Here is a 21279-nt window from a genome sequence, read left to right on the forward strand (position 1 = left end):
CTTGGATGATCTCGTCCCGTCCCAGACACCTCATGACATGAGCTACTACGCGAGTCTGCTACAGCGCCCCCCTCCAAGGTCTTTCAATGACATTGCCATTTCCTCCTCGCCGCCTCCGTCTACCGGGCATCTCGTTATCTCACGCATTTCAGTTCATTCGTCACTCAGAACCACGCCCAATTTCGACCGCGACGCGGATCTCACGCAGGGGTCTCAAGGGTCTAAGCTCAAACCGGCCACTCATCATCATAGCAACGACTGCGGCCTCAAACATCTCGGGAACACACACAACCATCACGGCCCGACGATACGCGGCCTCACCGCTTACCATCATGTCACAGCAGACCCGCTCATCGTCTTCATCGCCGCCGAAGCGCGACAAGGAGGTCACGGAACCTCGGCCGAGCGCCAGGTAAGATTGATGATGGATGATGCCATACATGGCATGCCACGCGTCCCCAGCCAACCAGCCAGCTTACCCTGAACGCAGTATCCTGCTCCTCTCGCCGACGAACCAGGTCCTCCTGCTGCACCGGGTCAAGACGTCGACGTCCTTTGCGTCGGCGCACGTGTTCCCCGGCGGGAACCTGGACGCTTTCCACGAGGGCGAGATCCCGCCGGGCGACGCGCGCGAGAGGCACGAAGACGGCCATGCCTACCGGCTGGGCGCCATCCGCGAGTGCTTCGAAGAGACGGGCATCCTTCTTGCTACCAGCAAAAACTCGGACGACAGGTCTACGCTCATCAACGTGTCATCTGCGGACAGGGACAGGGCCCGCAAGCAGATCCACGGGGGAAAAGTGCGCTTCGCTGACTGGGTCGACAGCATTGGCGGCGTCCCGGACACCGGTATGTAACGCAGTAACAATCGATGACATTCAGCAGCATCGAGAGTTCTCGTCTCAAATTGCATGATGGGACCACTCACTCACATACACACTCACTCACTCACACACACTCACTCACTCACTCACACTCACTCACTCACACACACTCACTTACACACACACTCACTTATACCTCACAGGACGCCTGATCCCCTTCACGAGATGGGTGACGCCGACCAACGTGCCCAAGCGCTTCACGACGCAGATGTACATCTACATGCTCCCGTCGTCGGCATCAACGGGCGCGTCGGCCATGGAGAATGAGATCATCGTGCCGACGCCGGACGGCGGCGTCGAGCACACGGCGGCCAGGTTCGACGACGCCTCGACGTGGCTCTACCGCGCCGAGAGGGGCGAGATCATCCTCTTCCCGCCGCAGTACTACCTCCTCCACCTCGTCTCGCAGTTCTGTAAGGCCGCCGCGCCGTCGCCTGCGCCGGGCGAGGGCCACGGCGACGCGTATTTCGCGTCGCAGCGGAGGGGTCTGCTCGAGTTCCTCGAGAGCGTGCCGACGGCGACCGGGTCGGAGGCGGCGCGGGGACACCCGTCGTCGGCGATCCGCTGGGCGGACAAGGTCATGAGCCCGCACAACCTCTTTATCCGCGAGGGGGACGGCCGCATCGTTCTCGGGCTCGACAAGCCGGGCCCGGAGCTCAAGGGGTCCGGCCGCGGCGGCGACTGGGAGAGGGTCGTGTTGGTCAAGTTCACGAGGGATGGGCCGCGCAAGGTCGAGGTGAGGAGTCGAGAGGAGGTGCTGAGGGAGGAGAAGGAGGCAAAGAGGGCGCGGGAGGCGGAGCATAAGCTATGAGCCTGGACGTGTTTTGTCCGCCCACGAAACTAAATCCGATAGTCAGCCAGTTATTGCAGCCAAACACGAGTTTTCTGAGAGTTAGTCGCTTCTTCTGAGAGTTGGATGCCTTATACGAGCGTGGGATGACGGTGATGGCCGACTTGGAGACAACAATAACGACAACAAACCATGCACGGCACGGCACGGCACCCGGGTCGCCTCGTTCCTCATCCAACACCCTCTGGTCAACCCTATCTCCTTTCTGCACTTTCTTCCCACTACGACGAACCGGTCTAACGAGAGACAACAACTGCACGATTTAGCAGATGAGATCTGATGAATGTCGAGCAGATGGGAGTTCCCAAAAGAAGGATCAAGCCCATCCCGTTGAGGAAAAATTAAAACAAGGCGCAGCGTTGCTGCAGCAGGAGTTGAGAAACAGACCACCACCACCACCACCACCACCCCCCTTTCTTGTTGAACCCAGCTCGCTGGGCTGGGACTGCACAGCAGCCGTAGCTCGACAGACCCCGACGCGAGAGAGAGAGGCAGAGAGTTTGGGGGAAGCGTCCCTCCCCGAAAATCTGGCCGATCAATGGTGCCCCCCTGGGCCTCTAACGACAGCAGAGCCTCATAGCTAGGTGTGATGAGGGGGATGGGGAGGAGGGGGGGGGGGCATGCAAGTCATGACCACGACCAGCTTGGGAGCTTGGGAAGACGGCCGTTGGAACAGCGTTGCTTCGGGTCCTTGGGCCTTGTGGCAGCCCTCATGCAGGCTTCTTCTCGTTGGCAACCCTCTCCCATCTATATCCCCCCCACCCTCCATCTCAACCCTCCCCTCCACTCGTTTGAGCGGCACGGGTTGAGCAACGAGGCTCATTGGTCCGAGACATAGATATGATCTGATAGCTAGTGGTAATCGGATGAAGCTATATCTTGGACCCCCCTCTGGTTGGTCCTTCTAGACGTGACGCATACTGTGTACAGGTATTGTTATGTAGCGGAACCTGTTGGAACACGGTCAAGGAGTTTGCGATGGGGGATTGGGATTGCCGATTTCTTGGTCCAATCCCATCAACACGCCTCCACGTGAGGACGCAACCCTCATTGCGCCAGAGGCCCTCTCATCCCTGGAGTCTTGAAAGAGGCCAAGATCAAACGTCCTTAACTGGTCTCGTACCCGAGAGGGTGAGGCTCTGCCACGGAGAAAGCGATGCCATTTTCGCGCCGGGCGTCCTTTTCGACTCTTGTCCCGTGCCTCGTTCCATCCCTGATCCCCGTCCTCTGCGGCCTCCGGTCTATCGTGGCCGTCTTTTTGTGGACTCTTCCCCGGCCTCTTTCCCCCCTCCTTGCTCCGTTTTGTCCATACCCGGCGGGCCTACCTACTGTAGTCATACGTGGCTTCGGAATAGAGTGCTTTTGTCACCGGCTGGCTTCGAGAACCTCGACCCCGTGGGCAGCAGATCGGACCACCATGACGTTTTCCCGGCGGCAAGCGACGGCGCTAGCTGTGATGATTTGCTCGAGAGCTTTATGCGAGTCTATCTCGACACCGAAAGACCAAGACGACGTTGACCGCCGGCTTCCTCCTCTTCTCCTCTTTCTGGAAATTCTCTCGCACCAACCGATGAAACGTTGGATCGCGCCACCATGCTGCTTCATCACATCTTTCTTTGGCATTCCCAGAGAACTTCGGGATTAGGAAGTTTTCTCCGTCTAGCACAGGGACCCCTCCCCCCTGGAAACAAGTCATATGAAGCTACTTATTGTAGATATCCGTCATGTTTATCGTTTTGCTGATCCCATGGCCCAACCGCCAACGATGACGAAACCCCCTGGACCTTTTTCCGACGCCCTCACATGCCGGTGACCTTTACCCCTCCCTCATCTCCCTGCTCTCGCACGAGCTGCATACCCTGCCGGCCACTCGTCCCGCCAGGAAACCAACCCTTGACGAGGATCATCCCAGCTTCCCTATAAGGCTAACCCACGACAAACGTGTAAGTAACCCCTCCAAGCCGAGAATAGACCTGCACGCGCGATTCCTGACAGGCGCAGTAGAACCCACCGTAGAAGGAGACAAAGAACCGCAGGAAGCACACGCATCGACCATGACGGAAATTGAACCCAAATCCAACGCGGCCATGTTCTGAATGATTGGAGGACTCGAGAGAATGGGGTTGCAGGTGGGCTGCAGTAGGCCTGCACGAACTTGCATGAATTCTCAAGCAGGAAAGTCGAATGGGGAGCGGGGCCCCCCCAAATCTCTGCCCCCTTCCCCCCGCCTATCTTCTGAATCAAGAAAGGCACTGGATGAGATGCAGCTGAGACGATAGATAGCTGTGGGTTTAACGGTGAGTGAGCATGAACGTGCAGCCGCCGGCCCGGGGTCTCAAGGGAGGAGACAAAACGCAGGGAAGGGGGGGGGGGGGGGGGGGGGCTGGTGGGGAACCCTCCTAAGGTTGCAGTGAAAAAGAGAACAGAGCCTGGTGATAAGCTCTCTCGTCGTGAAGAGAACGAACATGGGATAGTAGTCTAGGTCTAAACCCAGGAAAACCATGGTTCCCGTACCCGCCCGCGTTCGCGACCCGCTGTCCCGTTGTCGAGCCGTCCCATGGTATGTCTCGTGACATGCATCAATCAAGGCCACGGGGAGCCTGAGGGAGGGGTGACGGAGATGCCGATGGGTATACTGTGCTTCAAGATGATGACCGAGTGATGAGAGCAACGGGAGATGGATGCTCGCCGAACCTCTAGTAAATCTGCAGAGCCTCAGCGATACTCACCGGCCACCGGTGGTTGGCTGGCTGATCGATCATTCCACCTCCTTGGCGGAGATGTGGTTTAAGTCGGTTGAACCGATCTGCTTGTGGACCTGTCGTCGGTCATCGTCGGCCCTACTGACCTATGATCCGGCCGAGGGTACGAGGGGTGGGAGGAGGGTGGATGCCAGGGGGGGCGTCAGGGATGAGCGTTCGATTTGCAGTGAAGGTCGAATGTGCCACATCGTTTCGGAGGAGGAGCATGTGACCCAGCATATCAACTGTTTTAGGAGTTAGCTCGTATAAGCTACCTTGATCCGATGCATGGTATGCGGGATGGGGAGCGTGTCAAAGTCGATATCTGGGCGAAGGAGAAGGAGAAGGAGTATGAGGAGGAGGAGGAGGAGGGAGACAAGAGAACGTGCACTCGTCTCTCGAGCTGCGGTTTGGACAGTGAGAGAACAATTATAAATACCCAGGGGACACTCCCTTGAGGTGACGGGAAAGTTGTCGAGCAAACACCATCCGAAGCTGGGCTTCCCTCAAGATACCCCTTACCAAGCTTAAACCAACTACTCTTCTTCCATACATACTTTTTCTCGACGACCTCAAGAACCAAAGGACAGGTGCCCCAGAGACATATCACAAAGAAACCGCAAACCTCGTCAACATCAACACCATCCACGATGAGTAGGTGAGTACCGACATCACCATGCTAGCCCGTAGACCTTTCATGACTTTCATGACTAACGGTTCTTGCTAGCCCAAACCCGCAGCTTGATGTTTTCATCAACGACACCACGAGTGTGCCTGATAGGCTGGTTGCCGGCGCGAACAGCTAGTTGACTGCAGCCCATGCTAGCAGTGGATCGGCCGGAGTGTTACGGCCAATCAGGCCAGGAATTACGGAACGACTTACTGGAATCTGAATGAGTTGGAGCAAAGGGGAGAGAGAATAACACGGACCTGTGTGATACCCTATTCTTATGTTTTATGATTTTCTTTTGGCCTTATGAGGATCAGGGATGGAGGATGCCTGGGTTTGAAACCCGACAGGCCCGTGGAGTGAAGTGGGCGAGCTCAAGATTGGTGTTTCATGATGTCCTCGGCTTCTACGCGGATAGGTGATTAGTATCTTTTGCAAATGGGCATGCCAATTTCAAACTTTGCTTTGGTTTGAGACCAATAGGTCATCTGGGTCGATAGGAATACGTATCGAGTGTTGTTGTCATTGTTAAGTGCCAACAGTGAAACCTACGTACAAAACCATCAACAGCTGTGATGTTGGCGCAAAAGTGGACCTACGCTTGCTGCGCAGCAATCGTGGGCTGAATAGGCACCATGGCAGCAACACATAGGTGAGTTATCCTTGTTGCATATCCATGGACTCTTTGGAGGGAAATATGACCAAAACATGGCGAATGGTCTTCTTTAACCTCCGCTGTTGACATCTCGTTGATGCTGTGTTTCTTACCACTCCATAACATGGGAACAAAGGAAGTTTGACGTTGCTTATGGAGAGACTGAACTGGATGTAGCGTTTCCCGAGAGCCTGAACTGAAACAAAACCATTCTGAGAAATGATGATTGCAGTCGCAAGCCATTTAGCCCGGATGTATCATGCCGAAATTTGGACCTTGCCACCTGGTAATCTCGAGGCGGGACATCTCACGACGAAGAAGGGAGAAACAGTGAGTGGGGGGAGAGAGTGAGACGAATGGAAGATCATGATGATTTAGTATTTGATAACGGGTATTTGTGCCTGCAACCAAACTGCGAACATTGTGATGAACCGTGTCTGGTTATTAGAGAAGAAATCAGCCAGAAAGAGTTCCCGGCCCCCCAAGGCGGGGTTAGCTGAAAAAGCCAGCCTCCCAGTCGATCGCGGGAAGGAGGACGTTGGCGAAGCTCTCGACCATGGTTCAGTTGGAGGTGATCCGGGCAACTGAGGAGAGGTTGAATGAGAAATATGTATGAATTAAAGGGCATTGGATGATGACTGATTCTATCAACGCGCGTAGAGGTTTTCCTACGACACAATTTTGAAACAAGAAACGGCACGACTGAAGGCGACGCGGTGAACCTCGCAGATGAATGAGATGAGTGGCGAGTGAGAAATGGATGGTGAGACTGAGACCGAGAGTGAGAATGAGGATGAGGAGGGATGAGAAACCGGAATGTGTGTGAAAGAAGAAAACGAGACGAGACCAGCGCCTGAATTCTTCATCTCGCTTTGATGATACGAAGATGGCTGAAAAAGGCGCTCGCAGATTCCAGTACTAGGAATAGCTAGACTCAAGGGCTCGGTGAGACTCGGTGTAGACAAGCATCACCACCACCAGACCGGCGTACGGCACGCATCAACAACCGCGTCACGCCTCACCGCCCACGCGTATAAAGGACCAAGAAGGGAACCAACTGCCTGCCTCGCTTTAATTTTGCCTCACCCATCAGCCAGCCAGTTGTCACTGCTCTACCTGATTCAACAAAAGATGTCAGGTCTTCACCAGAGCAGCCAAGGGGCTTAGGGATCAAACTCCAGGTTGTCTTTATAGGCAGAAATCGAGAGCTGTGGTTTGTTTTATGGCTGCTGCGCTCGAGAAACGAACCATATCAACCCCTGGTGTACATAGGAAGTGGCGAGAGTCTCATCTGACGTGCATCTTTGGCACAGTCTCTTGACCCAATGCCTTCGATGCTGCGGGCGCTTGAGATCCGTTTCGATACGACAAGCCGAGTAACATTTGGAAATTTCTCTGGTCAGCCCAGTAATTGCGATTTCTTATTTTTGAAAGTTTTTACACAGTCATGTTGGCATGTTAGTTTTGTATGTACTAGGACTGGCATATACATCCTATAACTACCTGCATAGGCTGCGTCTTAACTAGAAGAGGACAAGACAAGGGGTAACATGATGTGGAAATATTATAGATTTAAACGTAAGAGTTAACAAGAAGAACAATTAGGATAGAAAGTTTAGCAAAAAGCTCCTTGTGTTACCTCTTAGGAGCCGCCGCCGCCGCCGCATCCACCACCGCCTCCTCCTCCACAGCCTCCGCCTACCATGCCGGCACCTGCAACAACACCCGCGCAAACTGCACAGCGCTTTTGTTAGACCAAAGGATATGCTACTATGCGGGCTGGAATGAAACTCACCGGGCTTTCCACGACCGGAACCGGTCCAGTATCCCTAATTCCAAAAAAGAGTCAGCCACAACACCCACGCGAGACTTCGACGAACATGGCAGACTTACCGAGGAGTTCGTACACCCGCCGGGGCCACCGCAGCCGCCGGCGGCGATGTCGTTGGTGCCACACAGCCCCTGGGCGCAGCTGGCCCAGTTGCCGTGCAGGATCCCCGGGTCGCCGGCCACGTAGAGATCCGACGTCAGGTACCCGGGGAACAGGTTCGGGGCGTACTGGTGGTACGTCTTGCCCCAGTGGTCGTAGAACTCCTCCTTGGGCGGCAGCTTGCGACCGCGCTTCGCTGTGCGCTTGACGGCGCGCTCGTAGCCGTCGTCGAGGCGGCTCTTCCAGATGGCCCGTTGGAACTCGCGGCCCCGGTGGAGGGGTGACGACGAGAGACACGAGTTGTGGGCCGAGATATGGGCCGAGGACGAAGGGTGGCAGGCGGGCGAGTTCGCTGCCGGAGAGTTGTTGAAGTTGTCGACGGCTGTGACATGTCAGCATACGAGAGGATATGTGTTGGGAGACCAAAACGAGACGACGAGGATGGGGGGGGGGGGGGGGGGGATGGATGTTGTCCGTACCTTTCTGTCCTTTGGTTCTTCCAAAGACGGCTGTGCTATTTGCCGTGGCTTGGATACGGTTGACTGTTACCATGAACGACGACGTCAGCAATCCTGAAAAGAACCTTTTGGGGGGTTTGACAATCATGGAAGAAGAGGAGGCAGACCTTCGCAGTACCAGCAGATGCACTCCGAGTACACCTCGCCAAACTTGTCGAGGTACAGCTTGCCGGTCCACTCAAAGGAGCTGGACAGCTGGTCCTCGTCGACCTTGTCGTCGTGGTCGATGAAGCGGGCCTCCTTGCTGCCCTTGGTCGCGCTGTTGTACGTGGAGAACTTGTAGTAGGCCCGGGGCGCCAGCTGGTGGGTGTGCCAGGCGAGGTCGACGTCCAGCGTCGGCACGCACATCATGAAGGCGTTCTCGGTCAGGATGAGCATGAAGCGGTTGTACTTCTGGACGAGGCGGTCCATGGTGCCTCGCGCGTTGGGGCCATGGAGCCAGTCGAGCTGCAGTGGTCAGTCAGAAGCTGATGCTACCAAGAAGGAGATGAGAGATGAGAGAAGAAGAAGAAGAAGAAGAAGAAAATCACGCCAAAACTTACAGAGTACATCTTGCCGACAAAGACGCCCTGGCGCATGACCGCGGCGACGAGGTCGAGTGCGAAGATGGAGTGGTTCTCCCAGTACCGCGACATCATCTTGGAGGTCTGGAACCGCTCCGTCCGCTCCATCTGCCGGCTGGCCATGCCCTCCTTCCTGCCGATCTGGGCGATCTTGGCCTCCTGGATCCTGGAGAAGGCCGCGTCGCTCTGGAGCGCCACGGTGACCAGGTCCCGGACGTGCTTCATGGAGCAGTTCTCGTGCAGGCCCGGCTGGAGCATGTCGAACAGCTGCGAGGCGATGCCGTGGCCCACGAGCCGGTTGGGGAAGGTCACCTCCAGCAGCTTCTCGGCGTCGCCGACGACGGGCATGCCCGTCTTGGGGTCGAGGACGGTGGATGGTATGGTGATGCCCTCGTTGAGATAGGCCTCGGCGTCGCCGATCATCTTGGCCACGGAAAGGAGCCGCTGCGTGACGAGGGTGCCGCAGCCGGGGTCGCATCTCTGGGAGAACTCTCCGTCTCCGTAGCCGTTGCCGACTAGGCCGGGTCGTCTATCCCAGTTGTCGCGACGTCAGCATCATCGTCTCCACATGCTGTAGTGTGTGGCATGAAGAGGAGATACTTACGAATCTCCCTTGTAAGTCTCTGGTAAGCCGCACGTGGTCCAGGGCACCTCCATGGCCCGCTTGCACGAAGGACACTGCAGAGACTTCACCATCGGTTCCTCGATGTTGTCCCAGGACCTCCCCGTCGTTCTCTCCCAGTTGGACCTGGCCAGGTCGGACGCCTCGTAGTTGAACTTGGAGTCGATGGCCTGGTTGACCTGGGCCCAGGGCATGCCCGTGGTCCACAGAGTCCGGAGACCCCAGCGGATCGAGTCCTCGAGGAACGCTCTCGGGTTGAGCATGTGCGTGTGCCATACCATGAGGACGTCTGCGAGTTCGTCAGCTTCGTCAGAGCGGCTGTGCTGTCATGCGAAATCGTCATCACTCACCCAGCGGCGGGAGGACATCAACGCTCCACGGGTAGTCTTCGCTCCCCTCGGGGAACGTCGCGTACCTCGAGGGGTTTTGGGGGTCGCCCATCTCGGCCTCGCGCAGGCGGCGGCCTTCCGAGAGCGTCTTCCACCACGTCTCGTACCGGTCGACGGCTCGCGCCAGGTACAAGGCCCACCGCTTCTCACGAACAATCGCCAGGACCTTCTTCCTCCGGTCCTCGGGCTCCTTGCTTGGGCCGGCGTCTCCGCCAGGGCCGCCCTTCTCCTTGACGTCGCCCTTGTGAGGGGAGTCGGGAGGCCCCGCGCGGACGTCCCATAGGTCCCAGAGCCCGTCGGTGTAGCCGACCTCCTCCTTGAGCGTCTGGATGGCGTATAGAAGCTTCAGGTGCGCGAGGCACGAGTCGACGTCCGGGTCGCTCTGGGTGCCGAGGCGGAGGGAGGCGAAGGCAGCCGTGATGTTGGCGACGTCGGCCTCGGTGTAGGGCGCTTTACCGCCGCCGCCACCACCACCACCACCACCGCGACGACCGGCACCGCTGGCCTCGAACGGCGGCGGTCGGTCTTCAAAGGGCGGCGGCTCCTCCTGCGTGGCTTCGTACGTCGGCGGCGGCGTAGCGGGACGCTCAGCGTTTGCCTTTTCCTCTTCTGCCTCCTTCTCCTTCGCCTTGGACCTCTTGAAGAACGAGGGCATCGTCGCGTGTCTTGGCTGCAGGAGGCAGCAAGCTGGCAGTGGTGTGTGTGATGAGAGAGAGAGAGAGAGAGTAAGAAAGGTCCAATATGAGGGGATGCGGGGTAACAGGTGGCGTTATGAACGAGCTGAAGACAAGGGATATTGCCAATTCAAAAAGGACGAGTGCAGGTCGTTGGATCAGTGTCTTCTTAAAACAAACTGAGTCGTCTCGAATTATCGAGGCCCCGGCTGGGGCTCTCGAGGCTTTGGGAGAAACGTGGCACAGCTTACTCTATCCCTGATGATGGACTCCACGACATGATCACCAGACCAGCTGCATATCTCCAGGGCGGCTAGGCAAACTTGGAGAATTGGTGAGCGAAAAAAAAACCCAAAAAAACCCCCGGACGAGGCAGAGAGACAGAAAGAGAGAGAGAGAGAGAGAGAGAGAGATACAGTGCTGACGGCTTGGTGTATGCAGGGCGGTGGCGCAGTCAGGATCTCACAGCAAACCAGACCCCGGGTTTGGGTCGCTCAGAACGCCTCCAAAGCTTCAACCGCCGCACAAGACGGTCTAGTCGGGCGAAGGCGCCCACCCTCCATCTCCAGGGGACCATCAAATTGCGTAAATGGTGTGGTAGAAAACAGTGGGCTTGAGACACGTTGCTCACCGAGGCTTCTCGGCTCGTGTCGTTGAGCCTCCGTATCCCAGACGGACTCGAGTGAGTCGGAAGCACAACTTGGTGGTAACATTGGCTCTTCAAGAATCTTTCCAGTCTTTCCAGAGCATGCATACTGACCTTCCACTCGCCAGTTGCAGTTGCTTCCGCCGCGGATCGGGTTTTCCGTCTGGGATTTCCCGCCGTCTTGGATCTGGCCTCAGTTCGCTTAAATGCTTCCATGCAGCCACTTCCAGGCCTTGGCGTGCCTTATCAAGTCCCACGACAGGCCCATCAACCAATGAAGCTGTCATTTCCGCCGAGGGAGTTTGACTGCAACCATGAGTTGTGGGCTGTGCATGGCCAGGGGAGTCCGCCTAACTCAGTGTAAACCAGGAATCGTGGGCTTCACTACCCAACATTGTCACGCCTTCACGACTTCACGTTGACCAAGGGGGCGGGGGGAAGGGGGGCACACGACGCGTAAGCCAAGCTCTGCATCTCAGATCTGCCGAAAACGTGCGTCTGTATTTTGGAGGTTGTGTGCATGATTCTGCCTGCATGTGCGATGTTCTCTACCCAGGCCGGGCGACGGGCGACGGGCGACGGGCATCGGGGAAGAATCACATCCAACAACGGCCGAGGCCACGATACACAACCTTTATTTCCTCCCGGCCCAAAATCTCAGAAACGCCTCCTTCTTGTTTCTCGCTGGCGGTAGAGGTTCCGGGTTGCGGTCCTCCTCTCTGAGCACCAGTCCATCGTTGCCAACGTTCGTTACGGCGTTGTGCTGCTTGCCCAGGTAGAAGTTGGTCTGGAAGAGGGCCGCGACGAGGGGCACGAACGCCAGCGCCAGCGCCGGCACGAGGCAGTAGTACAGCGTGCGGCGGTACGCCTCGATGGCCCCCTGCCTCATGGGATCGTCAAAGGCGAACTTGGTGCGTATCGCCCGGACGCTGTTGAACAGGCTCTGGACGTCCTTGTCCGTCGCGGAGGCGGGCAGGTGACGGCGCAGGAGCTTTGGCATCCTGTCCGCCCAGATGACGGCGACGACGGCGCTGCCGACGGAACTGCCGATCTTGGACCAGAGCGAGAGCAGGGCGATGGCCAGGGCGACGTCCTGATGAGGGACGGACGCCTGTGAGGCCACACGTGAGCCGACGACGGAGAAGGCGCCGCCGCAGCCGATCATGACGAGCGAAAGGACCATGGGCGCCGTTGAGATCGTAGCCCGGGGCCCGTCGATCATGATGCCCATGCCGATGATCTTGATGCAGAGGCCGATGATCTGGAGCATCTTGTAACGGTGTGTCCACCGCTGGAGGAGGCCGGCGACCAGACCGAAGACGCAGAGGGCGAGGGTCAGCGTGTTGTTGTAGTACACCCAGTCTTGCGAGGACCACGGCTTGGCGATGTACACGTAGGATGACCAGTACAGGCCTCTCATGTTGCCGGCGACTGAGTTGCGAGTTGTGTTAGTAGGAGCTTGAACACGTACAATTCAAGGGGTACGTCAATGTTCTTGGCCAGGACCGAAAACTCACGCATGTAGAAAGAGTCAATGACAATAGCCATAAGGAACGTCTTGTTCATGACGAGTCTGCGCGGCGCGCTGGGCACCTTTGCCCACTTCATCTCGTAGACGACGTAGGCGACGAGCAGAACCCCTCCTACGACCATCATGGCGATGAGGGACCGGTTCCGCCAGCCGTGGTCCGCGTACGTCTTCAGACTAAACGGCAGAAGCAGCAGAGTCCATCCGAACCCCAGAAGAACAAGCCCGAACGCGTCGATCTCGACGAGGCTGCGCTTGAGGCTCTCGGTCCAGGCGGCCGAAGGTTCCGGGGGAGCGGGAGCCACGATGGCGCCGCGGGGCCCGTCGTAGCCCTTCTCCTCGGCCAGCTCCTCCGCCGCACGACGAGCCGCGTTCGAGGACGCGAGGTTGACGACGCCCTCGTTCCTGGCCTTTCTGTCGAGGTACAGCAGCGTCGCGATGGCCGGGCCGAGGGCGGCGGGCATGATGATGGCGAACATGCCGTACCCCCACCGCCACTGGTCCCTCGCCTGCACGGCGTCGACGATCTTGCCGGCGAACCAGGTGTTGATGATGAAGGGCGTCGACAGCAGCGAGCTGACGAACCCGCGCCACTCCAGGGGCGTCAGGTCCGCGACGATGATGTCGTTGGTGAGGTCGAGCCCCGACGAGCCGACGGCGACGAGGACCTCGCCCGCGACGTAGGCCGAGATGGAGGCGCTCGAGGCCGCGACGACGTAGCCGACGACGTAGAAGAGGAGCGTGACGATGTACGTGTACGGCCGGGAGGTGACGTCGGAGACTTTGGCGACGAAGGGCTTCGAGACGGCCGAGATGATGCCCGTGGCGATGGAGAGCGTCGACAGCACGGACGAGTGCTGCTTGTAGTGCGACGAGGCGTCGATGCTGTAGTAGGACGTCGTCGAACCGTCGAGCGAGTAGGCCCACGCGCAGACGAGCACCGAGACGCCGACGAGGTAGAACGAGAGCCGGCTCTGCTTGGCCTCGCGGTAGACGGCCTCCATGCGCGTGACGCCCTGGGACTGGAGGACCTCGCCCACGGAGGAGATGGGCACTTCCTCGCGGTCCGTTGAGGGGGAGATGGTGCCGTCCCTGGGGAGGTGGGTGTCGTCTGAGAAGACGCCCGTCTCCTTGGTGTTGCTGTTCATGACGGCGGCGAGATGGCAGAGGCTTCTAGCGGGGGGGGCTGAGGGACGGACGATTCACGAGCCGCGGTTATGGAGGTATCCAGGAGACGACATCATGGCAGGAGACGTCTGGGATAGAAGTAGTTTTCCAGCAAGTCCCGAAGGATCCGTCAGATGTGCTAGACTCGACATTCTCGACATATTGCTGCCCATGCTCACCGGACCATCGATTAGGCAGAGGACTTCCGCAGATGTGTGAAAAATTTGCGGCGGCTTTTGGGCCAGGATGCAGCGATCGTCAGGTCTAGAGAACGAAAGTGGGCGGGCCATGAGGAAACCGTCTGGGACCAGTCTCTATACAGGTATGGTCTGGTAGTGGTGGTACGAGGGATTTTGGCAAAACTCGGATCAAACATGATCTAATCAGATGGGCCCTTCATCTTATCTCCCTCCCACCGGGTTGGTGAACTCGGCCGGCCGGTGTGGGGTTGTAAATACGGCAGCGGAACTCCGGAACTAATATCGAGCTAAGCGTGTGGGTAGTCATGGAATGGCGCTGCTAATCGAGGGTAAACTTGACGAAGAGGCCGGACGATCCTGGGATAGGCCATGATCAGCGTCGAAAAACGTGATGTTTGCGTGGCTCAGCTACGATGCCGTTCCCTTGTCATTTCCGTTTTGATCCACTCCTTTGCCTATGGGCATGAGTAAGCGCCGGTCCGTCCTGTGTGGTCCCGGAGAAGCGGTTTCCAGCCTGCCCATCGGGTGGTTCAAGTTGGGTGTGTTGTGGATGCAAACAAGGTTGAGGGTATTGTGTGATAGTACCAACGTATCTAAAAGAAAACTGCTGCGATACGTTGCCAAGGAGGGGCCCTCTTAAGGTTGCACAGGTACACAATATTAAGAAAAACACGGTTAAGAAGAAAAAACATAGTAGAAGTATTATGCCCAACACTGAACACATCATAAAGTTTCTATAGAAATTTAATATCATAAAGGCTTCTAAGCCTACAACTACCCTATTAACTAGCCTTGAATCCAAGTAGCTGGCTTTCATTACCACTCTGATAGGTATACTGAGGTATATCAGAACCAATGTTGCGATGTGTCGCCCAGCCATTCGCATGAACCGTTATCCGGCACGCAATAAAAGGAAACCACACCGTCCACGTCCCAGGAAGTATTAAGATAAGTGACGTGGCCACGAACTTCTTCGCCAACCACATGCCGTAGAGTGCTCGGCCTGCAGTAACCATACATGCAGGAAGGGCGTTTCCGCCAACGACCTTGATTGGCAAGAGCCTACTCTGGAATCAGATCACCGTCGGCACCCCGCTTCCCAAGTGAAGTGTCAACAGAGCGACGAACAAACAATATACATGGAAATCAACCGTACCCGCGACGGCGTCGACATCATCATATTCGCTCGCTAGCATCCCTCTTCCGCCGCCCTTCGATACAAGGAATCCCGTACAAGAATCTGATTCCAGAAAACAACGAGGCCATGCCGGTCTTTAATCAATACGACTACGAACCTTTGGGAACGGAAGATGCACTGCGACTCATTGCTCTAGACCCGGCGGTGGATGAAAGAGATCCCTTGAGTTGCAGGATCTTCCAACGCCGGCGTTCGGCACAGAGAGAAGAATACTCTGCTGTTTCATACACATGGGGCGAGCAAAGCCCCTCGCGGACCTTGGAAATCAGGTGCGATGACGATGACATCTCGTGCGTGAGGATTACCTCCAACGTCGACGCCCTCTTGCGACGTTTTCGCGCGCGGGATCAGCCCTGTTGTTTGTGGATTGACGCCATATGTCTCGATCAGACAAACGGGTTGGAGAAGACCCAGCAAGTCCCTCTGATGGGACGAATATATGGAGAGGCAAAAGACGTCTGCATTTGGTTGGGTGCGGAGGACCGCATGACTGCGAAGGTCCTCAAGCTTTTGCGGATACTCAGTCGGCTCCCTGAAATTCAACCGCAGTGGGATATGGCTGGACGCGTTGTCTTTCACTTGAACGAAATCTTCGATCGTGACGACGCATTGATCGGGCTTAGGTTCCTACACGACTTCTTTTTGCGGTCTTGGCTCACCCGTCGATGGGTCGTCCAGGAGGCGATCCTCGCCCGCGAGGCAACCGTTCACTGTGGGCGGCATTCCATCCCTCTACTTTCAATCTCCTGGGCCGCCACGCGTTTCCTCAGCTTGGAAGTGGCTTCTTACCCAATCAACATGGCGACAAACTTGCGCGAGCCCAACACCAAGCGCGGGATACTGGAGCTGCTGTGGTACTTCCATGAAGCCGAGTGTCATGACCCCAAAGACCGTATCGCCGCCCTCTTTGGCCTCGTACCGGATGGCAATCGATTTCATCTCGACTACACTGCCCACTGGACGGGATTGTACAGACAGGTTGCTTCATCGGCCTTTGGTCTTGACCACAGCGCCACCAACTTCCAATTACTGATTCATTTATTCGAATTCGGTCCCGTCTACCATGCAGAAGATGCATCCTATCCGTCATGGGTCCCTGACTGGTCAAAGTCTCGAAGGCGGAGCCTACCATTCTTTTCCAACATAAGAAACCCTGATACCCTTGAGCGGTATCCTACCTCATCTAAAGGCCTAGAATGGGAACGTGATGGGCAAAGGGCCTCTTGGAGGGTGATGGGATGGGATTTCCGGCAAACCACGATGCTCGCCGTGAAGTACGTTGGAGAGCCGTCCCCTCAGCACAAGAGAAATGTGTCGGACGGAAGGATGCCGCTCCACAAGGGCAAAGTGATTGGTCCAGCGGTTTGTGTTATTTCAGAAGACGGACGGAACTGTACACGTGACGAGCCGATTGACAAGAGGAAGAAGTTCCCTTCGGAGATGGATCAATGGCATTCAATGCGCTTGATATAGATTTCGTAGCATGTGGTATAAATTTCTAGGACTCTCAGTTTACTGATCTCTACGTTGAATTCAGAACTCAAAACATTTCTACTTTATGTCGCTACCAACTGCTTATAATTAGTGCGTGGTTTGCTTATTTTAGTTGTTGTAATATTCAGATGACCTCGATTCGAAAACTCTAGCTCTCTAAATATTATCAAGAGAGGGAGAGAGGGAGAGAGAGAAAATAATAATTATTGCTTAACACGTAATAAATAGTTCGACCCAGACCAGGAGAGAACTTACGCAAAAGTACTCTCACTATAATTTGACACAAGTATATAGATACTCAGTCAATACTGTGGGAAAGGCTGCTTAGGTGGGTGATAAGAAACCGAAGTCACATCCCATTATGGACAGTGCAGTTGAAACGCTACACAGCAGCCAGTTGCGGCGCCATGATGATAGCTGACACTGAAGTTCATCTCTGACAATGACAGTAAGAAGGGAGAACTATGGGACGAAAGGCAGGGGAGCAAAGACAGCCACCAGGCAGCTTTCGGAAGGGCTGGATCCTTGACGAATTACCAGTAAGCCAGTTCTGGCTCTGTTGGCAATTGCCCTACAAGCCACAGCTCAACACCACTACTACTAAGGATGTTAACTAGAATATTTTAGTGAAACCTATTATACTTTTCACTGTAACATCGATCTGAGTGCTATTTGTTATGAACATGCAAGATCGTGAAATGGAAGGAACCGACGTGGTGGGGCCAGATGTGTCCGGGATTGCCCATCTCCGACACTGGCATTGTGTTCCCGATTGGTTGAAATGATCGGGGCTGCGTTGAGTAACAATAAGACTGTTATTCTGAATGACAAACACCATGCAGTGCTACAATCAGTCAGTCCCCAGATGGATACGGGTTACTATGATGCATGAGGAAACTGTCAAAAAAGACAGCTCTGGGGCCACCCCGTCCTTGAAGAGCTGAACTGCCGCTCGGCGAACGAAGACAATACTGACACCTCTAACTGCGACATCCAGCAGTCCACAATGCACAATTACATACACGCATAATAAAAGATACATGCGTTTGTAGCTACTATACTGCCTGACGTGCCTGCCTGGATACTGCGCCCTGCTGTGCTCATAGTGACAAGCCTGTTATACTGCCGCCTAATGTCGCCGATGCCTTCGCCCGTCTCTTTGCCAGCGACCCTGCCCTGGACAAAGGAGACACAGAGGCCTGCCGCAAGATCTTTAATGCCACCGTCGCCGCTGTTGTATCCCTACTTAATGTCCAGCTGCCTAGTACGCCGTTCCAGTCGACCCTGCTCTCAGCCATAGCCTTCATGTCTATCAAATCGCAAGACCAGTATAACACGCATGCAGAATACAGTTCCATTTCTTGTTTTACAGTACATCATAAAAAATGACCGGAAAGCGCGTCGTAATACACCCTGTGAGGTGACTGCCGTCTCCAGGTACGTACTCGGCCGAAACGCCGGGCCGTCTGTCGGTATCGGCTAATTTCGGCCGAAATGGCGTCTGCTCCAGTGCCGGCCACGCCGATGGGGCCCGGCGGTACCCTCGCCGAAATGACTAGAGTAGTCTGTGCTATGCAATGGGTCTTTTTTCCCACCAAGACAAGTAAGATTCAGCAGGAGATCCTGACCCTGAGATGATCTCTTAAGATCTGTTAAGATCTTCATTCCTGTCCCTCCTTTCAGTAGTCATGTTGATTGCACTAGAAAACCATTTACATAGCTACTATTCATTCACAACCGCATTGAGCCAAGACACTGGCAACAGTACATCTCCAGCATTGTCATTATGTCCTTTCAAAAGTCTTTCGGAATGGAGACAACTCCAGCGTTTTGGCTAGGTATACTATGTATGGACAGTACGGAGTATAGTGCTGTCAGACTGATGGCCCTGTTCAACAAGGGCGGGGCAAGTCCAATGCTGCATATGTAGATAGATGACTGTGTAACCGTCTAGAAGGCCTTCTCACCCTGTCTGACCCCTTGACGGCCCCTTTTCCAGGTAGCCAGCCGTCGGCCCCTCGGGGACTTAAGGCCCGGATCGGGCTCTGAGGCCGCAGCCCTCGGAGCGTTCGTCGATCGGTGTCCGAAGAAAACAACCATGCTTCAATCAGCAACACTAGCCTCACGCCAGTTAAGCTTGATTACTCATTGTCTCAGTTGCACACGCTGTCGATAGCCATTGACTCGTCGTCGACCCGCACCCAAGGCGCTAAAACGTATTCCCCTCTCCCCACCTCACTCTATTCCCATCGCAATAAGGTTTTCTCCAACCTTCAAGGTTTACTCATCATAAACGAGGCCACCCTCCCGGACCGACAACAATCTCCTGGACGCAGCGTTCCCCTTAATCAATCTGCCGCCCCCAAATCTATACCCTGTCGAGGCGTTGTCGTTGGCCAGATGACACCCTCTCGATATTATGTCCTCGTCCGAACCCGCCAGAGACTGAGGGAGCACGAACGTTGAGCACTGCCGGTATCCTGGAGGGATGAGTTGACCTCCCCTGGTCATTTGGGGAGCCTCTCCACGGGACCGTCATGGCATGTTCTCTCCTCCAAGCCGTGCTACGAACCGCCCCCCCCCCCAACTGTCCCACCCTGGCAAACATCCAGGGATCGAAGGGCTCGGCGCCAATGCAGCTGGCTGGCCATCCAGCATCACCCCCGCCGCCAAAGGCCCGGCCGCATTGTACCTCACACGGCACAAAAAAGTAACCTCAGAGAACTTCAGAATCGGTCGGCACGGAGAAGCCTACGATGTAGAGATCGTCCCGACATCCTTGGCGGATCACGTCTAAATGAAGGACCAGCGCGTCGTCCGGAACCCTTGGGCCTGCACCTCATGAGGTGCGAGAGCGAGTCGAAATTGTTAACTCCCCCTCCCCTCGGGATGAGAACCCAAACCCCCTCAGCTTGGCGGGATGAGTTAATCTTGTATAAGAAGTTTGAAGCGCCCACGCCCCATCGGTACGGACATCATGAGATGACAGCCCATCACGCCAACATCCGTTTGGATACGACACTCCTTTACTTCAACAGACTCTCGTTTCTAACCCATCCTTTGCAATGGTCGTAGCACAGCTTCTTCTCGCCGCAGCACTTGCGCCGGCTGCTGCCCTGGCGGGGCCCTTTAAACTCCGTGACGTCAACTCCTACGATGGAAAGGCCACCCCCTACGAGAGAAAGGTCAACTCCTACGAGGGAAAGGTCACCGCTTACGAGGGAAAGGTCGCCTCCTACGAGGGAAACCCATTGGCCGACAGACAGCTGTTCATCAACCCCACATACGTCGACGAGATCAAGACCCTCGCCATCCCCCAGCTGACCGGCGAGCTCGCGGAGAAGGCGGCCAAGGTCGCCGAGGTGCCCACGTTCTCATGGCTGTGAGTCACCACTTTTCGCTCTCTTCTATAAAACGTACGATCATTGACTGACAACCGCAGTGACACTCGCGAGAACATCAGCCTGATGAACAGCACCCTCGCGCAGATCCGCAAGCTCAACCAGGAAGGCGCCAACCCGCCGTACGCCGGCACCTATGTCATCTACAACTTCCCCGACCGCGACTGCTCCGCCAAGGCATCGGCAGGCGAGCTCTTGATCGCCGACGGCGGCGTTGAGAAGTACAAGAAGGAGTACATCGACCCCATCGCGGCGTTGGCCAAGGAGTACTCCGACGTCCGCCAGGTCTTTGTCTACGGTTCGTGCAGCCCCCGCGGCACAACGTCAGTGTAGCACAACATGCTAATTTTGTGAAACCAACAGAACCTGATGGACTTGCCAATCTTATTACGGTTAGTTTCCATTCCTTCGCACCTGCCTTGGTTGATACCTGGTGTGCTGATGACTGAGCAGAACATGGCCGTCCCCAAGTGCGCCGGCGCCGCCGATGCGTACAAGGAGGGAACTGAATACGCTTTGAAGACACTCAACCTCGAGAACGTCGCCATCTACGTCGATGTAGGCCACGCAGGTTGGCTGGGCTGGGAGGATTCTCTAGCTCCTACGGCAGAGCTCTATGCTGAGCTGTACAAGAAGGCCGGGTCGCCGAAGTCGGTTAGGGGAACGTGTAGTAACGTGTCCAACTTTAATGGCTGGAACTTGACGACTGCGCCCCCGTACACGGCGCCAAGTGAGAATTGGGACGAGTCCAAGTTCCACGCGGCGTTGGCGCCGCACCTGCGTGAGGCGGGCTTCCCGGCCCACTTCATCGTCGACCAGGGCCGCAGCGGCAAGCAGCCGACGGGACGGGAGACGTGGGGTGACTGGTGCAACATCAAGGACACGGGATTCGGGCCGCGGCCGACGGTGCAGACGGGGGTCGAGACGCTGGACGCCGTGGTCTGGGTCAAGCCGGGCGGCCAGGCGGACGGCACCAGCGACACGACGGCGGTGCGCTATGATGAGAAGTGCAGCTCGAATTCGTCCGTCGTGCCGGCGCCGGAGGCCGGTTCCTGGTTCCAGGAGTACTTTGTGCAGCTGTTGGAAAACGCCAACCCTCCGTTTTAAGGGGAGGCTGTCGAGGTTGTGTGTTTCGTTTCGGTACCTAAC

General features: G+C 56.1%; 5 protein-coding genes across 5 annotated transcripts; 3 read left to right on the plus strand and 2 right to left on the minus strand.

The window, feature by feature from the left end:
* Positions 1–86: 86 nt before the first annotated feature.
* Positions 87–1695, plus strand: CH63R_05454 (NUDIX domain-containing protein; the record flags this gene model as incomplete). Its single annotated transcript, XM_018300429.1, has 3 exons — positions 87–412; positions 491–849; positions 1028–1695. The coding sequence occupies 3 exons, from the start codon at positions 87–89 to the stop codon at positions 1693–1695; spliced, it is 1353 nt and encodes a 450-aa protein (XP_018158279.1).
* A 5747-nt stretch (positions 1696–7442) lies between these two features.
* On the minus strand, positions 7443–10477 carry CH63R_05455 (Alpha-ketoglutarate-dependent sulfonate dioxygenase; the record flags this gene model as incomplete). The annotated part of the gene is made up of 8 exons (XM_018300430.1): positions 7443–7534; positions 7596–7629; positions 7694–8112; positions 8210–8313; positions 8367–8695; positions 8791–9340; positions 9416–9722; positions 9784–10477. The coding sequence occupies 8 exons, from the start codon at positions 10475–10477 to the stop codon at positions 7443–7445; spliced, it is 2529 nt and encodes an 842-aa protein (XP_018158280.1).
* Positions 10478–11776: 1299 nt separating this feature from the next.
* CH63R_05456 (Siderophore iron transporter) lies at positions 11777–13818 on the minus strand (the record flags this gene model as incomplete). Its single annotated transcript, XM_018300431.1, has 2 exons — positions 11777–12573; positions 12660–13818. 2 exons carry the CDS (start codon positions 13816–13818, stop codon positions 11777–11779), a joined length of 1956 nt encoding a protein of 651 aa, XP_018158281.1.
* A 1483-nt stretch (positions 13819–15301) lies between these two features.
* Positions 15302–16708, plus strand: CH63R_05457 (HET domain-containing protein; the record flags this gene model as incomplete). Its single annotated transcript, XM_018300432.1, has 1 exon — positions 15302–16708. The coding sequence occupies one exon, from the start codon at positions 15302–15304 to the stop codon at positions 16706–16708; it is 1407 nt and encodes a 468-aa protein (XP_018158282.1).
* A 3086-nt stretch (positions 16709–19794) lies between these two features.
* Positions 19795–21237, plus strand: CH63R_05458 (Glucanase; the record flags this gene model as incomplete). Its single annotated transcript, XM_018300433.1, has 4 exons — positions 19795–20111; positions 20172–20428; positions 20494–20522; positions 20584–21237. The coding sequence occupies 4 exons, from the start codon at positions 19795–19797 to the stop codon at positions 21235–21237; spliced, it is 1257 nt and encodes a 418-aa protein (XP_018158283.1).
* Positions 21238–21279: the final 42 nt, after the last annotated feature.

Source organism: Colletotrichum higginsianum, chromosome 4, assembly GCF_001672515.1.
Source record: "Colletotrichum higginsianum IMI 349063 chromosome 4, whole genome shotgun sequence".
Taxonomy (NCBI): Eukaryota; Fungi; Ascomycota; class Sordariomycetes; order Glomerellales; family Glomerellaceae; genus Colletotrichum; species Colletotrichum higginsianum.